A 20,916-nucleotide genomic window follows, 5' to 3' on the forward strand; every position below is an offset into this window, starting at 1 on the left:
TAACTAGCACAACTCAAAACATTCTCTACCTCCCATCTTGCTTTCAATATGTTTCCTTCAAGTGCTGAATTTCGTAGAATCATAGAGTTGGAAGAGACCACAAGGGCCATCCAGTCCAACCCCCTGCCAAGCAGGAAACACCATCAAAGCATTCTTGACATATGCCTGTCAAGCCTCTGCTTAAAGACCTCCAAAGAAGGAGACTCCACCACACTCCTTGGTAGCAAATTCCACTGTCGAACAGCTCTTACTGTCAGGAAGTTCTTCCTAATGTTTAGGTGGAATCTTCTTTCTTGTAGTTTGAATCCATTGCTCCGTGTCCGCTTCTCTGGAGCAGCAGAAAACAACCTTTCTCCCTCCTCTAGCTGACATCCTTTTACAGTGGAACCTCGATTTATGAATACCTCGGTTTACGAATTTTCGGTTTACGAACGCCGCGGACCCATCTGGAACGGATTAATTTACTTTCCATTACTTTCAATGGGAAAGTTCGCTTCAGTTTATGAACGCTTCAGTTTATGAACAGACTTCCGGAACCAATTACACCCATGCTTTGGCTTAAGTACGCTTCAGGTTGAGTACTCCACGGACCCGTCTGGAACAGATTAATCCACTTTCCATTACTTTCAATGGGAAAGTTTGCTTCAGTTTATGAACGCTTCAGTTTATGAACAGACTTCCGGAACCAATTGTGTTCATAAACCGAGGTACCACTGTATATATTTGAACATGGCTATCAATCACCCCTTAACCTTCTCTTCTCCAGGCTAAACATACCCAGCTCACTAAGCTGTTCCTCATATGGCATCATTGCCAGGCCTTTGACCATTTTGGTTGCCCTCCCCTAGACACATTCCAGCTTGTCAGTATCCTTCTTGAACTGTGGTGCCCAGAACTGGACACAGTACTCCAGGTGAGGTCTGACCAGAGCAGAATACAGTGGTACTATTACTTCCCTTGATCTAGATGCTATACTCCTATTGATGCTTCCCAGAATTGCATTGGCTTTTTTAGCTGCTGCATCACACTGTTGACTCATGTCAAGTTTGTGGTCTACCAAGACTCCTAGATCCTTTTCACATGTACTGCTCTCAGGCCAGGTGTCTCCCATCCTGTATTTGTGCCTTTTATTCCCCCCCCCAAGTGTAGTGTAATTTAGATTTCTACAATTTGGGATGGACTCTTCAAAAGGACAGCCGCCCATCCCGGCTAGACCTGGCACATCACACATGATGTGACATCATGTACATGTTGGGCCCAACTTGGCGCGCCTGAGATGAAGGGAAGTATATAAATTTAAAATACTACTACTCATCATAATAATGTTATTACAGTAATGGCTACTAGACACTGTGGCTACGGTCTCCCTACATTGTTGTGTTGCTGGAAGACAATGGTGGGGTGAATTGCTGTTGTGTTGTGTGTTTATACATAGGCATATGCTTGGTCAGTGAGAAGAGGATGCTAGTTTACATGGGCCCCTGGACTGATCCAGTTAAATTCTCATGTTCTGTGCTGTTTAACATCTACAGTGTATGAAACCACTTGTTGAGGTCATCTAAAGATATAGAGCAAATAGAAAAGAGTACGTGGCAACATTAATATGGATATAAAATCTAAGGAATAAGTAACATTTATTTATTTATTTATTTATTTATTTATTTATTTATTTATTTATTTTGGTCCATCCACCTCATGATCACTTAATGTTTACAGGTCTTGAAGCTGCTTACAATAATAAAAAAACCAACATTTTAAAATGTAATCCAAATCCATAAGTATACAATGAGCACAATTTCAAATGATTTTTTATTAAGAAAAAATGCAAAATATTACATAATATACACAATTTTAAACCATTCATGTTTATATTGCAGCCAGATGGATCACTTCACAACAACGAAAGACCTGAGCTTGTGTGTGTGTTTGTGTGTATGTCTATATCTATATCTATATAGGCTTATAGCCATTCCAGAACAGTTAACCCACCAAAATGATTTTTTCAAGGGACAATCAATACCAGGCTCATTCTTAGTGTGGCATGACTTTATCATTTATACAAATAAAAGAGACTCTGCAAGACACCCACCCACCACAAATTACAGTATACACAGATTTGGAACAAAGACTAATAAAGACTAAACATAAGTGATAAGAACTAGAAATTGACAGAGGTTTTCTCATCCAATAACAGATCGCCAGGATGATGCAAAGCTTCTATCTGTGTTTCCTGTTGCACCTGTTAAGAAAATCAGTGACTCTGTCTACTTTATGCCAACATCCTCACTGTTTCCATAAGCCCCCCTGGGAGATATGTACAAAAAGAAATCATCGTTTTTCCCTTGATGGAATGTTTCCTTGAACTTAGCTGATGCCTCTTGCTTGTTAGGCTGGAGAACAGAGAAGGATGTGTGAATGTGTGTGGAAACGAACCCACAGCACAAAGCTAGAATTCACATTTGGTGCTCTGCCTGCTTCCACCTCTGGCCCTGCCCACCGGCATGTGCTTCTTGGAAGCTTGACGAGAAGCCAACATAGAGTTCGGTCTGAATAGGCTTCCCCAACCCTGATGTTGTCAAGGGTGGTGAGATTCATTTCATTATAAGTTTAGCAACTAGCCATCAGACAAATTGTGAAAAAATCCCAACAACTGGTTTTGGGCTTGTTCTTAAAGCAAATAACTGAACTGCGTTGTCAGGGAATGTGGTCATCAGGTAACTATGAACTCATTCCTGATTTCTCACCATACCTTAGATTTTTGCAAAACACATCAGCAGGGAAAGTTGCTTCTTTCTACCCATGGCAAATGAAGATGATGGACTTTATGGAACTTGCTGAGCTGACCAGGAGACTTTGTGAGCAGGGAGAAGAGACGGTGGAAGAAGATTGGGAAAATTTTTAATTTATATCTGAAAAAAATATTGTAATATTTAATATTGTCTAGGAAAGGAGGTATAGGTTTTCGGAATTTGCTTAGGATATAGGTTAAATTTAAGATGTTTTTCACGGAAACATTGTATAAGAGATTAGTTATTAGAAACTGCCGAATAATATATGGAAAATGAAATTCAGAAGGGGGGAACAGGGGGAAGTCACTTACTGGTGTAAGGAAAATGTTATGATGTTGTAAGGGAAACTTTTCTTTTTTTATTTTTTATGTATTTTTTATGTTTTCTTATAAAATGAATATTAAAATGAAATTATTATTATTATTATTAATAAAGAAAATTGCTTCTTTCTATCCAGCTCTGTACATATCAGCTGTACATATTGGTTACATATTTGGGTGCTTTGCTTTGTTGTCGTTGTTTTCCTTCCCCACTTTTTAAGTTGTTTCCTTTCTCCCCAGAGACCTCACCTTTCTCCTCAGCAACCTACCCACTGCCTCTTTCACCTGATCATTCCTCAGACAATAGATCAAAGGGTTGAGAAAGGGCGTGATGGCTGTGTAGAAGAGGGTCACTGCCTTGGTGACCTCTGACTGGCTTTCTCCACCTGGAATCAAGTACATCCCTGCGACTGAGCCATAGAAAAGTGTGACCACCACAAGGTGGAATGATATGGTGGAGAAGGCCTTCCTACGATTACCTTGGCTAGAGGTTTTCATCAGGGTGAGAATTACAGTGCTGTAGGACAGCACAACAAAGGAGACGTTGCCTATAATCAGGCCGTTGAGGCAAATCTTGCTGAAGAGGGGAGCATTTCCGAGTGGAGGGCATGCCAGGGCCAGAATTGGTCCAGGATCGCACAAGAAGTGGTCGATGGTGTTAGATCCACAGAAGGACAACAGGGAGATCAAAACTGCTGGGACAAGGTACCACAGGAAACCAACAACCCAACACAGAGCGACCAGAGTGTAGCAGAAGTGTGGGGACATTATGTGTGGGTAGCGTAGGGGGCGGCAGATAGCCAAGTACCGGTCCAAGGCCATGGTTGAGAGGAAGAAGCATTCAGTACAACCAAGTGAAAAGAAAATGTAGAACTGGAGGAAGCAATCATGGAAAGAAATGACCCTATGAGGGGAAGCCAGGTCAAAGAGCATGCGAGGCACAGTGGTGGATACGTAGCACATCTCTAGCCAGGAGAAGTTGCTCAGTAGAATATACATGGGAAGTTGAGCCAAGTGGTTGTCTAGAAACACCAGTGTGATAATGGTGATGTTCTCCGCCAAAGTGAGCATGTAGAGAATGGTGAAAAAAATGAGGAGCAGGAACCGTTTGTGCTGTCCAATTCCAAATCCCAGCAAAATGAATTCCTGGACAGAAGTCGTATTGTCCATCTCCATCTGGAATAAGATGGATGCACTGTAAACCACATAGAGGTTATGTCTGTCTGTTACCACTGAAAGGCAGAGGAAAAGTGAGGAAAAGTGATCCTTCCAACTCCTCTTTCAGATCACATTTGAATCTAAAAAGTAAACATGGCAAATGTATTCAGAATAGTTTGGCTTGGGTTAGTGTAATCTTGAACATATCCAAGCTTGACCCTGATTGTGAATATTGTTCACAGTCTCAGAGAAGTATCATCATTTGTCTGCTGGAACCTGAAATGAGGCATTTAATTCATTGAACTTAAATAGCTATCCAGCAGCAAACATTTCCTAGGTGTCCTAGAAACAAAGAAGGCAAAGCTAAAAATGTAATTTATAATCATTGAAAGTTGCTATCTTTTTTTAAAAGGTAGTGAATAATCACCTATATAAAATGCCTTACTAGAGGTTTGTGCGTATGTTCTTACTCCTTAATTATTATTATTTTGCAACATGTTATCCTATCCAACATGGGATTATATATTACCTACTTCCACTGAAACCCTGTGTATCTACTTAGAAGTTAGCCCTTCTCCTAATTTTGCAATGATATTTATGCACGCACACACACACACACACACACACACACACAATACTTACAAAATGTGACACTTGGGATAAAGTATATTTAGAAATGCATCCTTTCATAAAGGATATATATTTAGAAATGTGTATTTTTCAAGAAAATCCATATAAAAATACTGTTTTAAATAGGAGTTTTCCTTTAGCTATTAAAGTACAGTTTAATGAAGACTCAAGACTGAACAGACTTATGAATGAACACCTCCAAAAGTGAAATAAACTATAAATACACTGATCTAACTACAATTTTATTCCTAGTCTATCCCCCCTGCACCACCACCTTTTGTTATTTTGCAGATAGGTGACCCCCTCCCAAAAGCTTCTCAGCTCTTTCCTGAGACAAGGAGCAAACACAGACGTGTCAGGCACCTTGAGTGAAAGTCATCCCATCTTACATTACTAAACAATTTAAATGATACTTTTGGGTGAGATCTATTCCAAAATTCTATATTAGTGTAATACCTTCATTAGACCAACCAAAATATCACAAAATAGCACACAGGTCTTCATGTTCTCCAGAATTCTTCATCAGACTAGATGTCAAGTAAAGTTGCGGGGTAGGGTGCTGGGGAGAGTAGAAGAAACTTTGGATGGCGGCTAAGCCATGAGCCTGCACCTTTTATAAGAGCCTTAAGATGGAGCGTAGGAAGAAGGAGGAGAGATGTAGCTAACACTCTTCTCCCATGTTCCATCTTAAGACTCTTTTGAGATGCAGACTCGTGGAACAGTCAACTCCCCCCTACAACCCTTTCATTGTGTACCATCAAGCCCAATGAAGCTTCCACTTTATTTTGTGGCATTTCAGTTGACCTAATAAAACTATTGCCCATGAAATTTGCTGTAGAGATTTTTAAGACAGGCCAGTGAGGTTACTTTAACTTAGTTAGTTAGTTGGTGTCAATTTGCAAGGTAAGAGGATTTGTAGGCCACAAATGATAGCAGAGAACCAAATTATTTGGTATGATTGTTAAGTAAAAATCAGGGAATGCAGCTCGGAATCCCAGAGACATCTCACAGCCCTTCCCAAGTACTCATCTATGTCTCTTTGACCACACACTTCTCTAATGATCTATCACATTTCCTTGAAGCAGCCTTCAACTCTTTCTAGAAGTCTCCATTTCTTTACCTCAGTAGTTTTCGATACGTTCCTCCATCCAGCTGAAGGCTCATCACAAATGTTGTGTCAGGATTCGTAGATGGGAACATGTTGCTGTTCCCTCTGCCTTGCATGGGTGTTCAGTTGTCATATTCATGGGCTATATGAGAAGAATGAGTGAGTCTTTGTATCTACTACAGAAATCCTGAATGCTCATGTTAAATATTAGGCGTCCATTGGGAATGTGTCCCTCAAGAACCAATGCCATTAGCTATTAAAAGCCAAGAGACAGGTTACTTCCTTCAACCATGGTGAAAACACAGACAATTTCCATTGTTAAAAACCTTTGTTTTCTTTTTGGCTAAACATGGACTGAATATTCTGATTGTGTTTTGTGTGAATTTATTCTACCTATTTTTGGCTCCACTGCTGTCTTGTATTTACCCCCAATTCATTGGACTCTGAGGCAATGTTTGGTTATTTTTAATCACCTTTGTTGAAGATTGTGGTTGCCTCAACAGATCTATCACCCTCTTACCTGCTAACTATGTCTAAAGGGTGCCAAATCAATTGTTAAACAAAGGTTTATGGACCTAGTTTCAATGACCTTCATGGGGACCCTGTTTCCCTCAGTTACTGGGGTTACCATGCCCCCCCTGTAAAGATGGAATACCATACTTGGGATACGTAAAAAATGCCTAAATATGGCAGGGTTTTCTCTTTGGTAAGGTTTAATGTTCTCCCTTCTAATTTATTTGATGGCAGATACAATAAAACGCCAATGAACAATGGATATTTCCCTTCTAGCAACACAAAGGTGGATTCTGTCTCTCATGTCCCCCCTTTTGTCAAGGGGCTAGGAAATATCTAAAATGCCTCATTACACAACCCTTCCCTGGACACTCTTATGAGTCTTTTTGCTTCAGGACTCCAACAAATCACTCACAGGGCAAGTGGCAATGTAATAAGACCATTGTTATCCGACCACTTATGATTCCTTTATCTATTATTGTCATTGCGTGCTTTTAGTTGTATTAATGTGCATTTTTATTAATGCTATTTATTGCTAATGTTTTAAAATGTCATAATGGTGTCTTTACTGCAAATAAATAAAAAGAAGAAGAGTAATCAGATGGCTGTGTTGTGTCATGGAACAGGTTCTGTGGTGGAATTTGGAATTTGGAGCAAGATCTAAAGTCCCCACTCTCTGCTTCCTGAAGCCTGAAGCAAAACGAGGCAAACATGCAGTAATCAGTTGTGACTGAAGTCATCTGAAGCACTGATTTAGACCAGGCCTTTGCCCAAATAATCCCACAAAAATAAAGAATATATTTCATTCACAATATTAAAATAGTAGCACAGTATGAACCTTGTTACCAGATAGGAACAAAATATTTAAGATGCTTTAATTGACCTTTTTAGCTGAAATTTCTTGCACTGCAGGGGTTTGGACTAGTTTATGTATTTTATTTATTAGGTTTATATACTTCCCTTCATCAAGCAATCCCAGGGCAGTTCACAGAATAAAATAAAAGATAAAACACAATTAAGTAATTAAACCGAAAGAACAAAACAATAACCACCTCCTTCCCACAGATACATTTAAAAGGCTGTGGGATATTAATCAGACAAAGGCCTGGTTGAAGAAGAACGTTTTCCCCTGGTGCCTAAGAATACATTATGAAGGCGCCAGGCGAACCTCCCTGGGGAGCCCATTCCACAAACGGGGGGCCACTACAGGAAAGGCCCATCCTTGTGTTGCCACCCTGTGGACCTCATATGGAGGTGGCACATGAAGACCCTCCCCTCCCCTCCCTTTCCCTTCCCTTCCCTTATGAACCAAAGCTTCATCAATCAACCAATGCTTTACACACAGAGAACCTAAGTTGAAAAACAGGACCACCTTTGGGGCACAGGTCTTCCTCAGATTCTATATGTTGGCAATCTTATCAGTAAACAAGCTAGCAAGCTGCAATGAGTCAGACTTAGCTCAGTAGGTCTGAGTATAAACAGTGTTTATACTCAATTAATAGTGGCTCCCCAGGGCAGGAGTCCCAACTTGAATAAGATATTGGGCCCTGGCAATGCCCATCAACCTGGGGGGGCCTGCCCCCCAAATATTTTGTTGAGGGAGCCGAAGACCCCTCAGCCCTTAGGAGTTGGCTCCTATGCCCCGGGGCTTCAGCCAGGGGTGTTCAGCCCTTTCCAGTGATGCCCTACCACTAACCTATGACCCTTCCCCTCAAAAACTTCCCATTGGTTTATTTCTGAATATGATTTGGCCACATGATATACCACCAAACTTCCTCAATAGTTTGTGAGTTCCTCCTTAGGGTCTTTAACTCTAAGTCAGGGGCCAGCAACCCTTTTCAGCCGTGGGCCGGTCCACTGTCCCTCAGACCTTGTGGGGTGCCGGACTATATTTTAGAGGGGGGAAATGAACGAATTTCTATGTCCCACAAATAACCCAGAGATGCATTTTAAATAAAAACACACATTCTACTCATGTAGAAACACACTGATTCCCAGACTACCCATGGGCCAGATTTAGAAGGCAATTGGGCCGCCCCCGCCCCCCGGGCCTTAGTTTGCCTACCCATTCTCTAAGTGCTCCACACCTTAACCATAGTAATACACAAAAGATTATAATCAGTGTCTTTTCTATTTCCTTTAATGAGTGATCTTGTTTTGTTTGTGATGTGTGTTTTGCTGCTTGTATTTTTAATTTTATCTCAAAATAGAAATCCATTTTTAATTTAAAAAATTAAAAAGAAAGAGAAGCACCTTCCAATAATCCAATTTGGAGGGTTCTGGGTGTTAGCAAACTAAGATATTATAAATTATAAGGTCTTCAGCAATCTCTGAGGAGTTCTTGCTTTGAAGAAAAACAGAATTACCCTCGATAGGGCAATTCCCGAGCGTGCTTCCTTTCTGCAATTAAAACCTATGCAAAGCTTTTGAAATAATGCTCTGAACTCAGCATGGCACCCACAACTAAGATTTCCAGACACACACCCTGCAGTGTAGTCCTTTATTTATCAGTCTCCAAACCCAGTTCTGAGCAGGTGCAATGACAGAATTAAATATCCATGGACCCTAAATACTGAGACTTTATCTGCATCAGGTCTTTGGATGGCTGGATCAGCTTTCTGTGTGCTGTTGAGTTGAACTCTTTGTTTAGCTTATACGTAAATCCGGCACTGTGTGTGATAATATAAAACGAGGAGAGGAGCATGCTTCCTTGCCAAATTCTGAGAGAGGACTTGGGGCGAGCATTTCTGACGAATGATGAAAACAAACTACTAGCTATTAAGGGACATAAACTGGATTTTTGATGGAAGCACAAGATACCTAGGTGGGAACTTGTATCAGAGCTGGAATGCCAACTCAAGAAGGAGGTCGTTCCCAGTAGATTACATGGGGCAACCAACATACTATGCCAAACTGTGGCTCCTCAAGGACCATCATTCAACATTAAGCACCCAGGACAACAGCAGTGTCAAACAAATATCTGAGATGTTCTGAAACCTGTTGCAGTTTAATTAATGGTATGTATGTATGTTATTTTGACACACAATATTTTGATCAAAATTAATTTAAAAACACAATCTGAAATTTAATTTCCTAAATATTCCTGTTGTTTTCAGTTAACCCAGCAAAGTAAAAAAGTTAAATGCTGAAACCTTAAGATAATTATGAGGGAAAGGAATATGATATTAAATGTATTTACATCTAATTAAATTTGATTAAATCGAATTAATGTATATTTTAGGAGCTATTTTGTTACCATAGGGCTGTCCCTACAATTGAGCAAAGTGCCAAAGGCTATTTCAGGTGGCAAAATTAGAGGGACAAATGAAACTGTGGTCTGAATTACGCAGCAAGACTTTTAAAAGTGTCAAAAAAGGTTAGTTATGTATGCGACTACGGCGGCTCATGTTTTGTTAGCCCCCAAATGGAAAACAAGCAATGTTCCAATAATAATAATAATAATAATAATAATAATAATAATAATAATAATATATTATTTGTACCCCGCCCATCTGGCTGGGTTTCCCCAGCCACTCTGGGCGGCTTCCAACAGAGATTAAAATACATTAAAATATCACACATTAAAAACTTCCCTAAAAAGTGGCAACTTAAGTTGACAGAATATATGCAGTTTGCAGATATAGAATAAAAGAACAAGAAGAACATATGTTTAGAGAAGACTGGAAAACATTTATTGGATATGTGGAAAATAACTGTGTACAGCCGAAAATGCTGGCAGTATTAAGATAAACTCAACAGTATGAATAAGTTATGATGGAAGTAATAATGGAATACTGAATGGTACAGTTTCTGTAAAATATGCAGGGATTTATAATATGTAGAATGAACCATGAAAAGAGAAGAGAAGTCATTGATATCTTAAGGATGTAAAAATGAGTACTTTAAAGTGCAAAACAGGAAATGTAATAAAAAAATTTATATACAAAATAAAAGTGTTGATCCAAAGCATAGTAGCAAACAGCAAAATGTCTCAGGGCATCAATGTCCCATCCCCTGACATATTTCACTCATAACCAGATTTAGGTAAAGTATTTATCAGTCTTCTCTCTCTCTCTCTCTCTCTCTCTCTCTCTCTCTCTCTCTCACACACACACACACACACACACACACACACACACACGTACCAGAACGGGTTACTTCGGGGTTTCGGTGCTCGTGCATGTGCATAAGCGCTAAATTGTGCTTTGCGCACATGCAGAAGCATTGAATTGTGACCCGCACGTGCGGAGACACAGGGCTGCAGATTGTGAACGCTGCTGGTTGCGAACGTGCCTCCCGCACAGATCACGTTCGCAACCCGAGCGTCCACTGTACTATATATTGAATTTTGTTATTTGGTTTGATGCCATTTCTGGATTTAGTAGCCTTCCTCTCTCTTTATTTCTGTCTCTCTCACTCACTGTGTGTTTGTGGCAGGGCAGGTGAAAGAATTCAGTGGATTTGGGGACAAGCTGCTCATTGCAAAGTTGCTAGAACTATTCCGAATTATATGTCCCCATAGTTGTCTGCTTTAAGTACATTTGCTCTTAATCCATTTTAAATTTATAGCTAATCAGAAAAAATAATTGCTTCTGAACACTGTTCACTTGTGATCTGATACACAGGGTGCAAGGAAGCAAAGGCCCTACTGCACTCCCTAAATTTCATAGCTGTTTAGCCTTTGTATGTTGGTACAAACAGGCAGACAGGCTCATGGTATGTGACGAAACCGATACCTCTCCGATGGTGTATGATACTGCTTCTGTTATGTGATTCCAGATGGAGTTAGTCAATGGTACCACAGTGCAGGAATTCATCTTGCTGGGATTTGGAGTTGAGAAGGAGAAGCGGTTAGTGCTCCTCATTGTTTTTACCATCCTCTACATCGTCACTTTAGTTGAGAACATCACCATTATCACAGTCGTTTTCTTAGATGCTCACTTAGCCCAGCTTCCCATGTACATCTTGCTGAGCAACTTCTCCTGGCTGGAGATATGCTACGTGACCACAACTGTGCCCCATATGCTCTTTGACTTGGTGTCTCCTCCTGGGCTCATCTCCTTCCATGCCTGCTTCCTCCAGTTCTACTTCTTATTCTAACTTGGCAGCACTGAATTCTTCTTCCTCTCAGCCATGGCTTTGGACCGATATTTGGCCATCTGCCACCCACTACGCTACCCACAAATAATGTCCCCAAATTCCTGCTATTCCCTGGTGGCCTCTTGTTGGGGCCTTGGATTTCTGGCCTATATCGTCCCAGCTGCTTTGATCTCCAAGCTAAACTTCTGCGGACCTAACATCATTGACCATTTTGTGTGTGATCCTGTGCCAATTCTGTCCTTGGCCTGTCCTCCTCTTGGAAATGTTCCCTTTATATGCCAGGTCATCATACATGTTTTGTTTTTAGTCAATGTATTATTTGTTGTGTTATCATATGGCACAGTCATTTTTACCCTGATAAAGTCCTCTGACCAAGGGAGTCGTCAGAAGTCCTTCTCCACCGTATCTATGCACCTCTTAGTGGTGACCCTCTTTTATGGCACAGTGGGAGCTATGTATTTAATTCCACATGGAGAAAGCCAACCAGAGGCCACAAAGGCAGCCACGCTCTTCTACACTGCTATTTCGCCATTTCTGAACCCCCTGATCTACTGTCTGAGGAATGATCAGGTGAGGGAGGCTCTGGGCAAGTTGCTAAGGAGAATATCACGCCTGCTGGTGACAAAGGGCATGGTATAAAAAATGCTGCTAGGAGGGGGAAATAAAGTTAAAACAAAGCAATATGCCCATTTGAAGAGATCATAGAATCATGCAGTTGGAAGGGACCCTCAGAGTCATTTTGACCAACCTCAGATCAAGTTAATTTATCCCAAGACATGCAAGCGGGGCACACATCCCTCTTTTAAGTTAAGTCAATCAACATAGTAGTATAGGTGGAACATATCCTCTCAAAACCCTTAAGCCCCACACCTTCTAAGGGTTTTGATGGTGTTATAGGAAGTTCCTCTGTCAAAGTCCCACCCTGAAATGATGTAGTGTAGGTGTGTAGGAGTGTGTGAAGAAATAGCAGAGGCAGAGAGAGAGGCAGAAAGGTCCATCAGGGAGGGAAGTGTAGGCTGAATGGACCTTGTGGTGCAGGGTGCCTCTCTCAGGGTTTCTGCTGTTTTGGAGGAGTGTGTGTCCTATTCTTATTCTTGTCTTATGCAATAAGTCTTATGCAACTTATTCTTGCATACAGTATATGGAAATAAAACAAATATTGCTAATATTGTCTTATGCAATAAGTCTTACGCAACTTATTCTTGCATATATGGAAATAAAACAAATATTGGTAAAATAGCACAAATGTCTGAATTCCTCTCCTCCAAACAAAACTGATTCTGGTTAAGGTGTTTCTGGAATGATTAATTGCTTGTGGAAAGGGGGGGCACACCACGATTGTAGATGCATGAAAACTGACTCCTTTTTGGAAATAAAACATTGTCAAGGCCCATAAGTTTAATTACAACTTTTACTTCCAGAACTTGCTTCATAACAAACCAGCTTGGCTGGCCTAGGGGAGAGCAAATCTGTTAATATGACAAAAGGTGTTGATTGGCCATCTGAGAGGAACCCTTTGGCTTGGGACACAGATGTTGTCAAGGTGATGGGGTGTGTGCTTGAAGGAGCAGGAAAAGAGAGTCTTGAACAGGGGGTGCTGGGAAGAAGAAGGGTGTAAAGAGACTGGGATCTATCTTGGCTGAAGGCTGGCTGCACTTCTGTGGGGGATAAGCCCCTCTTGAAATGAACTTGATATAAGATCTGGACTCCCTCCATGCAGACCGAATGTGTAAATAGGTAAACAAACCATATTTCTTAAAGCTACGGCAGTCTCCCACCATGTCTCAATTCTCCAAAGCAACACAGATCCTGGGTGAGTGCCTGGAGCCCCGTGGACTCTTCACAGACCACTCCACAAACAGCGGCAGAGGAAGCTGGGTGTGGTAGGGGTGGTCCGCCCTGGGTGTCATTATGAGGGTGGTGACAAAATGCTCAATGCGCCCACTCCTGACCACCAGTGGCTTTAGGCAAACAACGTCACCACACTCCTTCTGCCGCCGCCGCCAGTTGCCCTGGCGGGAAAGGAGAAGCAGGGTGGAGGTGGATGTGGATGTGGAGGCTGAGGGTGGGGAGAAGTCAGAGCGAGCCCAAACCTCCAGGACACCATCACCAACCCTTGAGCCTGGTTGCGGCTCCTCCTCCTCCACCTCCTCTTCTCAGGGAGGCCATGTGATGGCCCGGCTGCGCACGCATCGCCTTGGGCCAGAGGAAGGGGGAGAAGCTGGGATATACATCTGATAGCTGCCTGCGTGGCTGTCTTTCAGGGGGGGGTGGAGGGAGGAAAGCGGAGAAGGCGGGATCTACATCAGATAGCTGCCTGCACAGCTGTCTTTGACAGGGGTGGAGGGAGGAAGGGGGCATTTCAATGTGGGGAGGTGACAAAGAATTTCTGCAATGGGTACCATCTGGCCCTGCTACGCCACTGTCCACAAAGAGAAAGAGATGCACCTAACTTTTGTAACAATATATACCAGATCTTCTTTGCAATATATGACACCCTAGAGCAGGGGTCAGCAATCTAAGGCCCATGGGATGGAAGCGGCCCGCGAAGGTCGTTTGACCGGCCACAAGCTGCCCCTGAATTGAGCTGCCCACTCGTGTGCTGCACTAAACCGGTGCAGTGCGGTGCGGGGACTCGCTTCCGCGACACCGGAAATCGCATCTGTGCAGTCGCCGAAAATTGCGTCTGCACATGCACAGATGCCAAAAATCATGTCTGTGCACATGCAGATGCCGAAAATCATGGGTGTGCACGTTCATGCGCGAGAGATCCGGCCTACGGAGGGATCTCCGTGGGACCGAATTAGCCCAGGCAAGATAAACCTTGCTGACCCCTTCCCTAGAGTAATGGCCCAGAGGAGCTGGATGTTCCATGGGAACTAAAAAGTTAGCTAATTGCAGTGCTTTCCCTCTAGGAAAAAAAGGGTGCTGGTATACTGTAACATGAATTTGCTACAGTAAGTCCAATTACATAATTTTTTAGAACAGCTAACTGAGTTGGCCTGTTCTCCTGTTCCCTCTTCATTCCTTTTCTCCTTTAGTGTCACATCTTCTCAATTGGAAGCCTGCTGGCAGAGACAAAATTGTTTCCAATCAGTAAGCAGAATTTAGAAAATTGTAGGCACCCTATAAATTAATGACCATAATATTAAGAACAATACATCACACCGGCTCTGGTTCATGTGCTCCAAGCTTTGGCCATCCAATTTGTTCTTTAAGAAGAGCAACATTTGGAAGAGGTAGCGCTTTGGAAAACAGGAGGCGTGCATCATGCCAGAGTGGAGGGAGGCAGCCAGTGGTATAGCATTGCATCCCACTCCCCAAGGGTGCTGTTTTGATAAATAAAAATGTATTGTTCCTGGGAGAGATATTCCCAAGATTCATTTCAGTTTCTGATTAAAGCTGTAGTCAGCACTGATCAGGGGCATTTGAACTCCACTCTCCATGTACGGTATATCTGGTGATTTCCCCCCCTTTCCTCCAGAACTGCAGGATGGTCCTTTATGTCCTTCAAACCATCTGCCTGGAAGACAACTACCAGTGCACAGAGAACACTAACCTCCATCCCAGATTCTGCTGCTGCACTTCTGATGAGCCAGTGCCGGGTCAATGTTTTAACTCCTCTTGACAACCTTTCCCCCAAATCATGTCATGAACGTCTAGTGAGTTTTTCCTGGATGACAGAGCAGCATTTTGACTCCTACTGAGGTACTGAGAGTGTTGTTATAGTTGTGTTGTGCTTGTGGGCTTCCCACGGGCTACTGGTTTTCCACCTGCTGGGCTAGGTGGGCCTTTGATGTGACCCAGTAAGGATCTTCTTATGGGAGTCATTGCCAGCAAAAAAGAAAAAAGAAACCTAGGTGGGAACTGTGGATTTGAATGTCATTTCTCACGGGGTGGGGGGTGGGGGTCTCTGGCTTCTTCTAGGAAATTTAAAGAAAACATTGCAAAATGATTGTGGGGAGAATTTAGAGTAAGAGGAAAGGATCGTGGGACATGCCAATGATTCTAAGCTACATCCCGGATTTTAGACCCCAGATTTTATTAAGTCAAAGGGTATGAACCAACTTTTCCCCTTCATGCAACTTGCATGTGCATTGCTTAAAATGATGGCTGGAAACCCTCCTTTGTGTGACTGATAACTTGTAAATACCCTGTTTCTCATATTTTAAGACATACCCATAAAATAAGCCATAGCAGGATTTTTAAGCATTCAAGGAATATAAGCCATACCCCGAAAATAAGACATAGTGATAGGTGCAGCAGCAATGCCGGCCGCGGCAGGAGGAGGAGGAAAAAAATAAGACATCCCTTGAAAATAAGCCATAGTGTGTTTTTTTTGAGGAAAAAATGAATATAAGACATGTCTTATAATATGAGAAACACGGTAGGTGAAATAGGTGCACTTCTAATGGCGAGAAAATATCTATTTCGGAAGGTAATATATATCTCTTTCGGAAGGCACTGAGTTAGTTTGAATTTAAGAATCATTGTTGTGGTTTAGTTTTCTTCAGGGGACTTTGAAGCAGGAGTTCCAGTTATTTTGCATTCTTACAGGACCCTATTTATTTCCATTGTGCTTGTATACTTGTAAATAAAGCAAATGTAGAAGCTGCAACTCAAATACCTGCTGTTCTCTCATCAAAAGGATGGGCAAGGCATTTGGGAATGCATAACAATAGAATGAAGACTAACCACTGTAAAACAGCAGCAGCGATTGGTTCTAGGATATAATTCAAAGAACAAACTTTCTATTTTTTTTTAAACATACTTTTTATTATTTTTACAGAATACAAAAAAAACAAAAAAAACCGTACATACATAAACACCTTTTCCACCTCCTTCCTACCCACCCACATGGGTCCTCCCCTGCCACAGAAGTATCCCATGTATGTGAACAGTCAGAGATGTTCCATTTTATGCTTGGATTTCTGTCCTCCTCCCCCTCCCCTGACCCCAAAGCCCCCCCCTGCCACCAGGGAGCTCCAGCAAACCAGGGCAGTACGCAGGAGGCCATCCATCCAACCATCTATTGTCATACCAAAAAAAAAAGAGAAAAATAGAAATAGGAAAAAAGAAAAAAAAGAAAGGGCAAAAAAAGAGAAAAAAACAATACAAAACAGAAAAATTTTTCTTACATTCATGATTTTAAAACCATATTTTGTGGGCTTCCCCTCCCCCCCCTTCCCCAGTTTTCATCCCTTTTTTATCATCTGCAACAGTTTCTTACTTTATAGAAATACACCTTTGTATCTTATACAACTTCAAATCACTGAAAAATCAAACTCCCATTTTATCTTCCCGTGCCTAATTTTTTCTCCCTCTATAAGCCTCCATATTTTCACATTTTCCAAAATCCATTCACTTTTAAAACTATAACTATTCTCAATTTAACCTTACATCCCCGATTACCGGCTCCACCCCCCCAATCCAGCAAATTCCATAATCAGCAGACCAGTTATAAACCTGTTAATCCATCCATGTAATCACAACATCACTTTCCCTTCACCCCACCCCCTGTTTACAGTCTTTTGCCATCCAGGCCACCATACAGGGCCCCTGAATTTCTTCTCTTCTCTGCATATTTTTTCCTTCTTCCCTGTGGGCGTTCTGGAGTTCCAATAATACCAATCGTGCCCCCCTCAAAAGCGGGGCACTCCATCCAACTTTTTGTAGAGTAAAGTCATCATTTTTTCCGTGGTGTGCTTCATTTTGTGTTGAATCATCACAGTCCTCATCTTCATCTTTTCCTTCCAAATCACAGTCATCATCATTGTCATTCTCACATTCATCTTTTTCAGTGTCAAAAGCTTCATCTCCTAAAAAATCATATTCTGCCATCACCATCTGAAATTTTTTCTGTAACTCTTGCCGTCGTGTCTCCTCTTGACATAGCTCTATTCTTGTTTCCCACATTAAGGTCAAAACAGACCGCTGGAACTCAGGGGAACACTTTTTTGTTGACATAATTCAATCCTGCCAAGGTCAAAACTTGTCACGTGGGGTGGAATATGATCACAGTTTATTTTCTCGACTCCATTTTAACAAGCTGGCTGCATTCTTCAAGTCTTATTAACAATAAAGTTCGAACTCACATTTCACAAACATTTAAACCAGAAAAGAAATTCCACAAAGTCCAGAAATACAAAATGAAATAAAAATTGACTTTCTAATGTAAATTGTACAATAAATCTCAAATATATTATTTTATCAAGGTTTTGTGCTGCTCTTGCTTTATCATTTTAAAATTAAGTAATCTCGGCACACTATCAGTTTGGTGTTATTTCTGGATTCAGTGGTGTTTGAGAGGAGTGAGACTTTCGCAAAACTGGGGATATGCTATTCACTGCAAAGCTCTAGGATATCAGAATTAAATAGCCTCAAAGCAATATATTTTAAGTGCATTATGTTATATTTTATACTTAACCAGGAAAAATAGGTGCTTTGTGTGAATAATCACTTGTGAACTGTAAAATGGGGTGGGCAGAAGAAATGTCCCACAGCATTCTGAAATGGCAAGTCTGTATAACCTTTGTTTTTCAATGCAAGCTAATGGTATTTAAACAACTGTATACCTCTTTATGCTATGCAATAGTGATTATATTATTTGACTCCAGATAGAGATGGCCAATGGGACTGCAGTGCAGGAATTCATTTTGCTTGGGTTTGAAGTTGAACAGCAGAAACAATACTTCCTTCTTGTCTTCCTCGCCATTCTCTACATGCTCACTATGGCTGAGAACATCACCATCATTGCAGTCGTCTTCCTAGATAACCACCTGGCTCAGCTCCCCATGTACATACTGCTGAGAAACTTCTCCTGGATGGAGATGTGCTATGTGTCCACCACTGTGCCCCGACTGCTCTTTGACCTGGTGTCTCCTCCTGGGTTCATCTCTTTCCATGCCTGCTTCCTCCAGTTCTACATCTTCTTCTCACTTGGCAACACTGAATGCTTCTTCCTCTCAGCCATGGCTTTGGACCGGTACTTGGCCATCTGTCACCCACTTCGCTACCCACAAATTATGTCCCAACATTCCTGTTCTGCTCTGGTAGGTGCATGTTGGGTTGTTGGTTTCATGTGGTACCCTATCCCAGTGATTTTGATCTCCAAGTTGTCCTTCTGTGGACCTAACATCATTGACCATTTTTTGTGTGATCCTGGGCCCATTTTGTCCCTGGCCTGCCCTCCACTCGGAAATGTTCCCCTTGTCTGCCAGATATTTATGCACGCTCTGTTTTTAATCAATGTCTTATTTGTTCTACTATTCTATGGCATTGTGATTCTCACCCTGATGAAAACCTCTAACCAAGGCACTTGTAGGAAAGCTTTTGCTACCATATCTTTTCACCTAGTTGTTGTCACACTTTTTTATGGCTCATTAGCAGCGATGTACTTGATTCCAAGTGGGAAAACTCATTCAGGAGTCAGTAAGGCAGTTACACTCTTCTACACAGCAATTACACCCTTTCTTAATCCCTTGATATACTGCCTGAGGAATGACCAGGTGAAAGAAGCCGTGGGCAGGTTGCTGAGGAAAAAGGAAAGATGGTTGAGGAGAAAGATGGTAGTTTAATAAGGCTGAAGGAAACAAGTGTCACAAAACACCTAAGCATGTATTCAAATTTATTAAAATGAATGTATTTACAGTTGGAGTCCATAAGGTAGAATAGAACACTTGCCTGAATTGACATTTATTTGTATAGTGTGACTTAACCTTCCTCTCTTTCCCCTTGCATAACCCCCCAAAATCTCCTCCAGAGGAACCATTCAAAGCAGATTTTGAGGAGAAGATGGCAAAGTCCCTTATGCGAGCAGAAGTCTGATCATAAAACAAAATAAAGCGAATAATCTGTTTTGCAAACTGATGGGAAATAGCACATAAAAAGGATTATCTGTGGGCGTGTGTTTTTTCTCCTAAAGTGATAAACTCACTAGTGTGATTTGTGTATGTTTCTGAAATGTTATAAATGCAATAAAAAAATAATTCGATGGAAACTCCAAACAGGTGTGCCTATATAGGCAGTGTATGTGTATGTTTTAGTAAAGGGTGAACACTTCATCATTTACAATCTGAACACAAATGTAGCATTTTAATAAACAAACATGACTTCACTTTCTATGTTCTGCCATTTTCTGCTGTTTTCTGTGCACTCCCTGCCTCTAACAGAAAAAGCATCCTATACTCATACATGTTGTTGTTATTTAGTTGTTTAGTAGTGTCCGACTCTTCGTGACCCCGTGGACCAGAGCACGCCAGGCACTCCTGTCTTCCACTGCCTCCCGCAGTTTGGTCAGACTCATGTTGGTGGCTTCGAGAACACTGTCCAACCATGTCATCCCCTTCTCCTTGTGCCCTCAATCTTTCCCAACATCAGGGTATTTTCCAGGGAGTCTTCTCTTCTCATGAGGTGGCCAAAGGATTGGAGCCTCAGCTTCAGGATCTGTCCTTCTAGTGAGCACTCAGGGCTGATTTCCTTCAGAATGGATAGGTTTGATCTTCTTGCAGTCCATGGGACTTTCAAGAGTCTCCTCCAGCACCATAATTCAAAAGCCCATAACCATTGTGTTTGGAATCACATTGTCAGGGTGAAATAGGAAGGGGCACCATCACAGATAGAGGGTCCATGTTTCTTCTGCTTTGGACATGTAGAGGGCTGTGCCCAATAACTCTCTTCAATTTCCCCGCATTTGACAATGAAGTGATGGTCTAAAATTAATAAATAGCAATTGCCATCAGCATTGGCATCCTGCCGGCTCCTGAAGACACACCTGTTTGGGCAAGCGCTTCCCAAAGCTGAATTCCTGATGTTATTGCTTGAACTGTTATTTCATTGTTAGGCTTTCAGTTGTTTGTTTTTATTGTATATAGACTAGACATATCACATAATTAGTTCCTGTATGGTTGCATTTAAAACTAGTAAACAAACAGCAGCCATGGCAGCAATAGGAGATGGACCCCAGATTGGGACCACGATGTTGGGGTATGGGGGTCTTTTACACTTTCCTCTGAATGAGTCCCCAACCCACACTGCCTGGTGACAATAGAACCTTTAGTCCAAGCAGCATGGGCAAAGGACAGGCACAGGGACAATGGGATAATAATAATAATAACAATAACAACAACAACAATAATAATAATAATAATAATAATAATAATAATAATAATTTATTTATACCCCAACTACTCTGGGCATCTTCCAGCAAAATATTAAAATACAATAATTCATCAGATATTAAAAGCTTCCCTAAACAGGGCTGTCTTCAGATGTCTTCTAAATGTCAGATAGTTGTTTA

General features: G+C 41.5%; 2 protein-coding genes and 1 pseudogene across 2 annotated transcripts; 2 read left to right on the plus strand and 1 right to left on the minus strand.

Moving 5' to 3' along the window:
• Positions 1-3,325: 3,325 nt before the first annotated feature.
• On the minus strand, positions 3,326-4,288 carry LOC118095638 (olfactory receptor 11G2-like). Its single transcript, XM_035136884.1, has one exon. It carries the CDS (start codon positions 4,283-4,285, stop codon positions 3,326-3,328), a length of 960 nt encoding a protein of 319 aa, XP_034992775.1. The 5' UTR covers positions 4,286-4,288.
• A 7,009-nt stretch (positions 4,289-11,297) lies between these two features.
• LOC118095920 (olfactory receptor 11G2-like) lies at positions 11,298-12,257 on the plus strand (annotated as a pseudogene).
• Positions 12,258-14,360: 2,103 nt separating this feature from the next.
• On the plus strand, positions 14,361-19,195 carry LOC118095637 (olfactory receptor 11H6-like). Its single transcript, XM_035136883.2, has 2 exons — positions 14,361-14,462; positions 18,236-19,195. The coding sequence occupies exons 1-2, from the start codon at positions 14,361-14,363 to the stop codon at positions 19,193-19,195; spliced, it is 1,062 nt and encodes a 353-aa protein (XP_034992774.2).
• Positions 19,196-20,916: the final 1,721 nt, after the last annotated feature.

The sequence above is a fragment of the Zootoca vivipara genome, chromosome 13 (genome assembly GCF_963506605.1).
Source record: "Zootoca vivipara chromosome 13, rZooViv1.1, whole genome shotgun sequence".
NCBI classification, from domain to species: Eukaryota; Metazoa; Chordata; class Lepidosauria; order Squamata; family Lacertidae; genus Zootoca; species Zootoca vivipara.

Bases quoted from the DNA above. Each gene is read 5' to 3' on its own strand.
- LOC118095637 (XM_035136883.2), top strand. From the start codon at position 14,361: ATGGGTGTGCACGTTCATGCGCGAGAGATCCGGCCTACGGAGGGATCT. The intron at 14,463-18,235 runs GTAATGGCCCAG...ATTTGACTCCAG, and splicing joins TTGCTGACCCCTTCCCTAGA to ATAGAGATGGCCAATGGGAC.
- LOC118095638 (XM_035136884.1), bottom strand. From the start codon at position 4,285: ATGGAGATGGACAATACGACTTCTGTCCAGGAATTCATTTTGCTGGGA.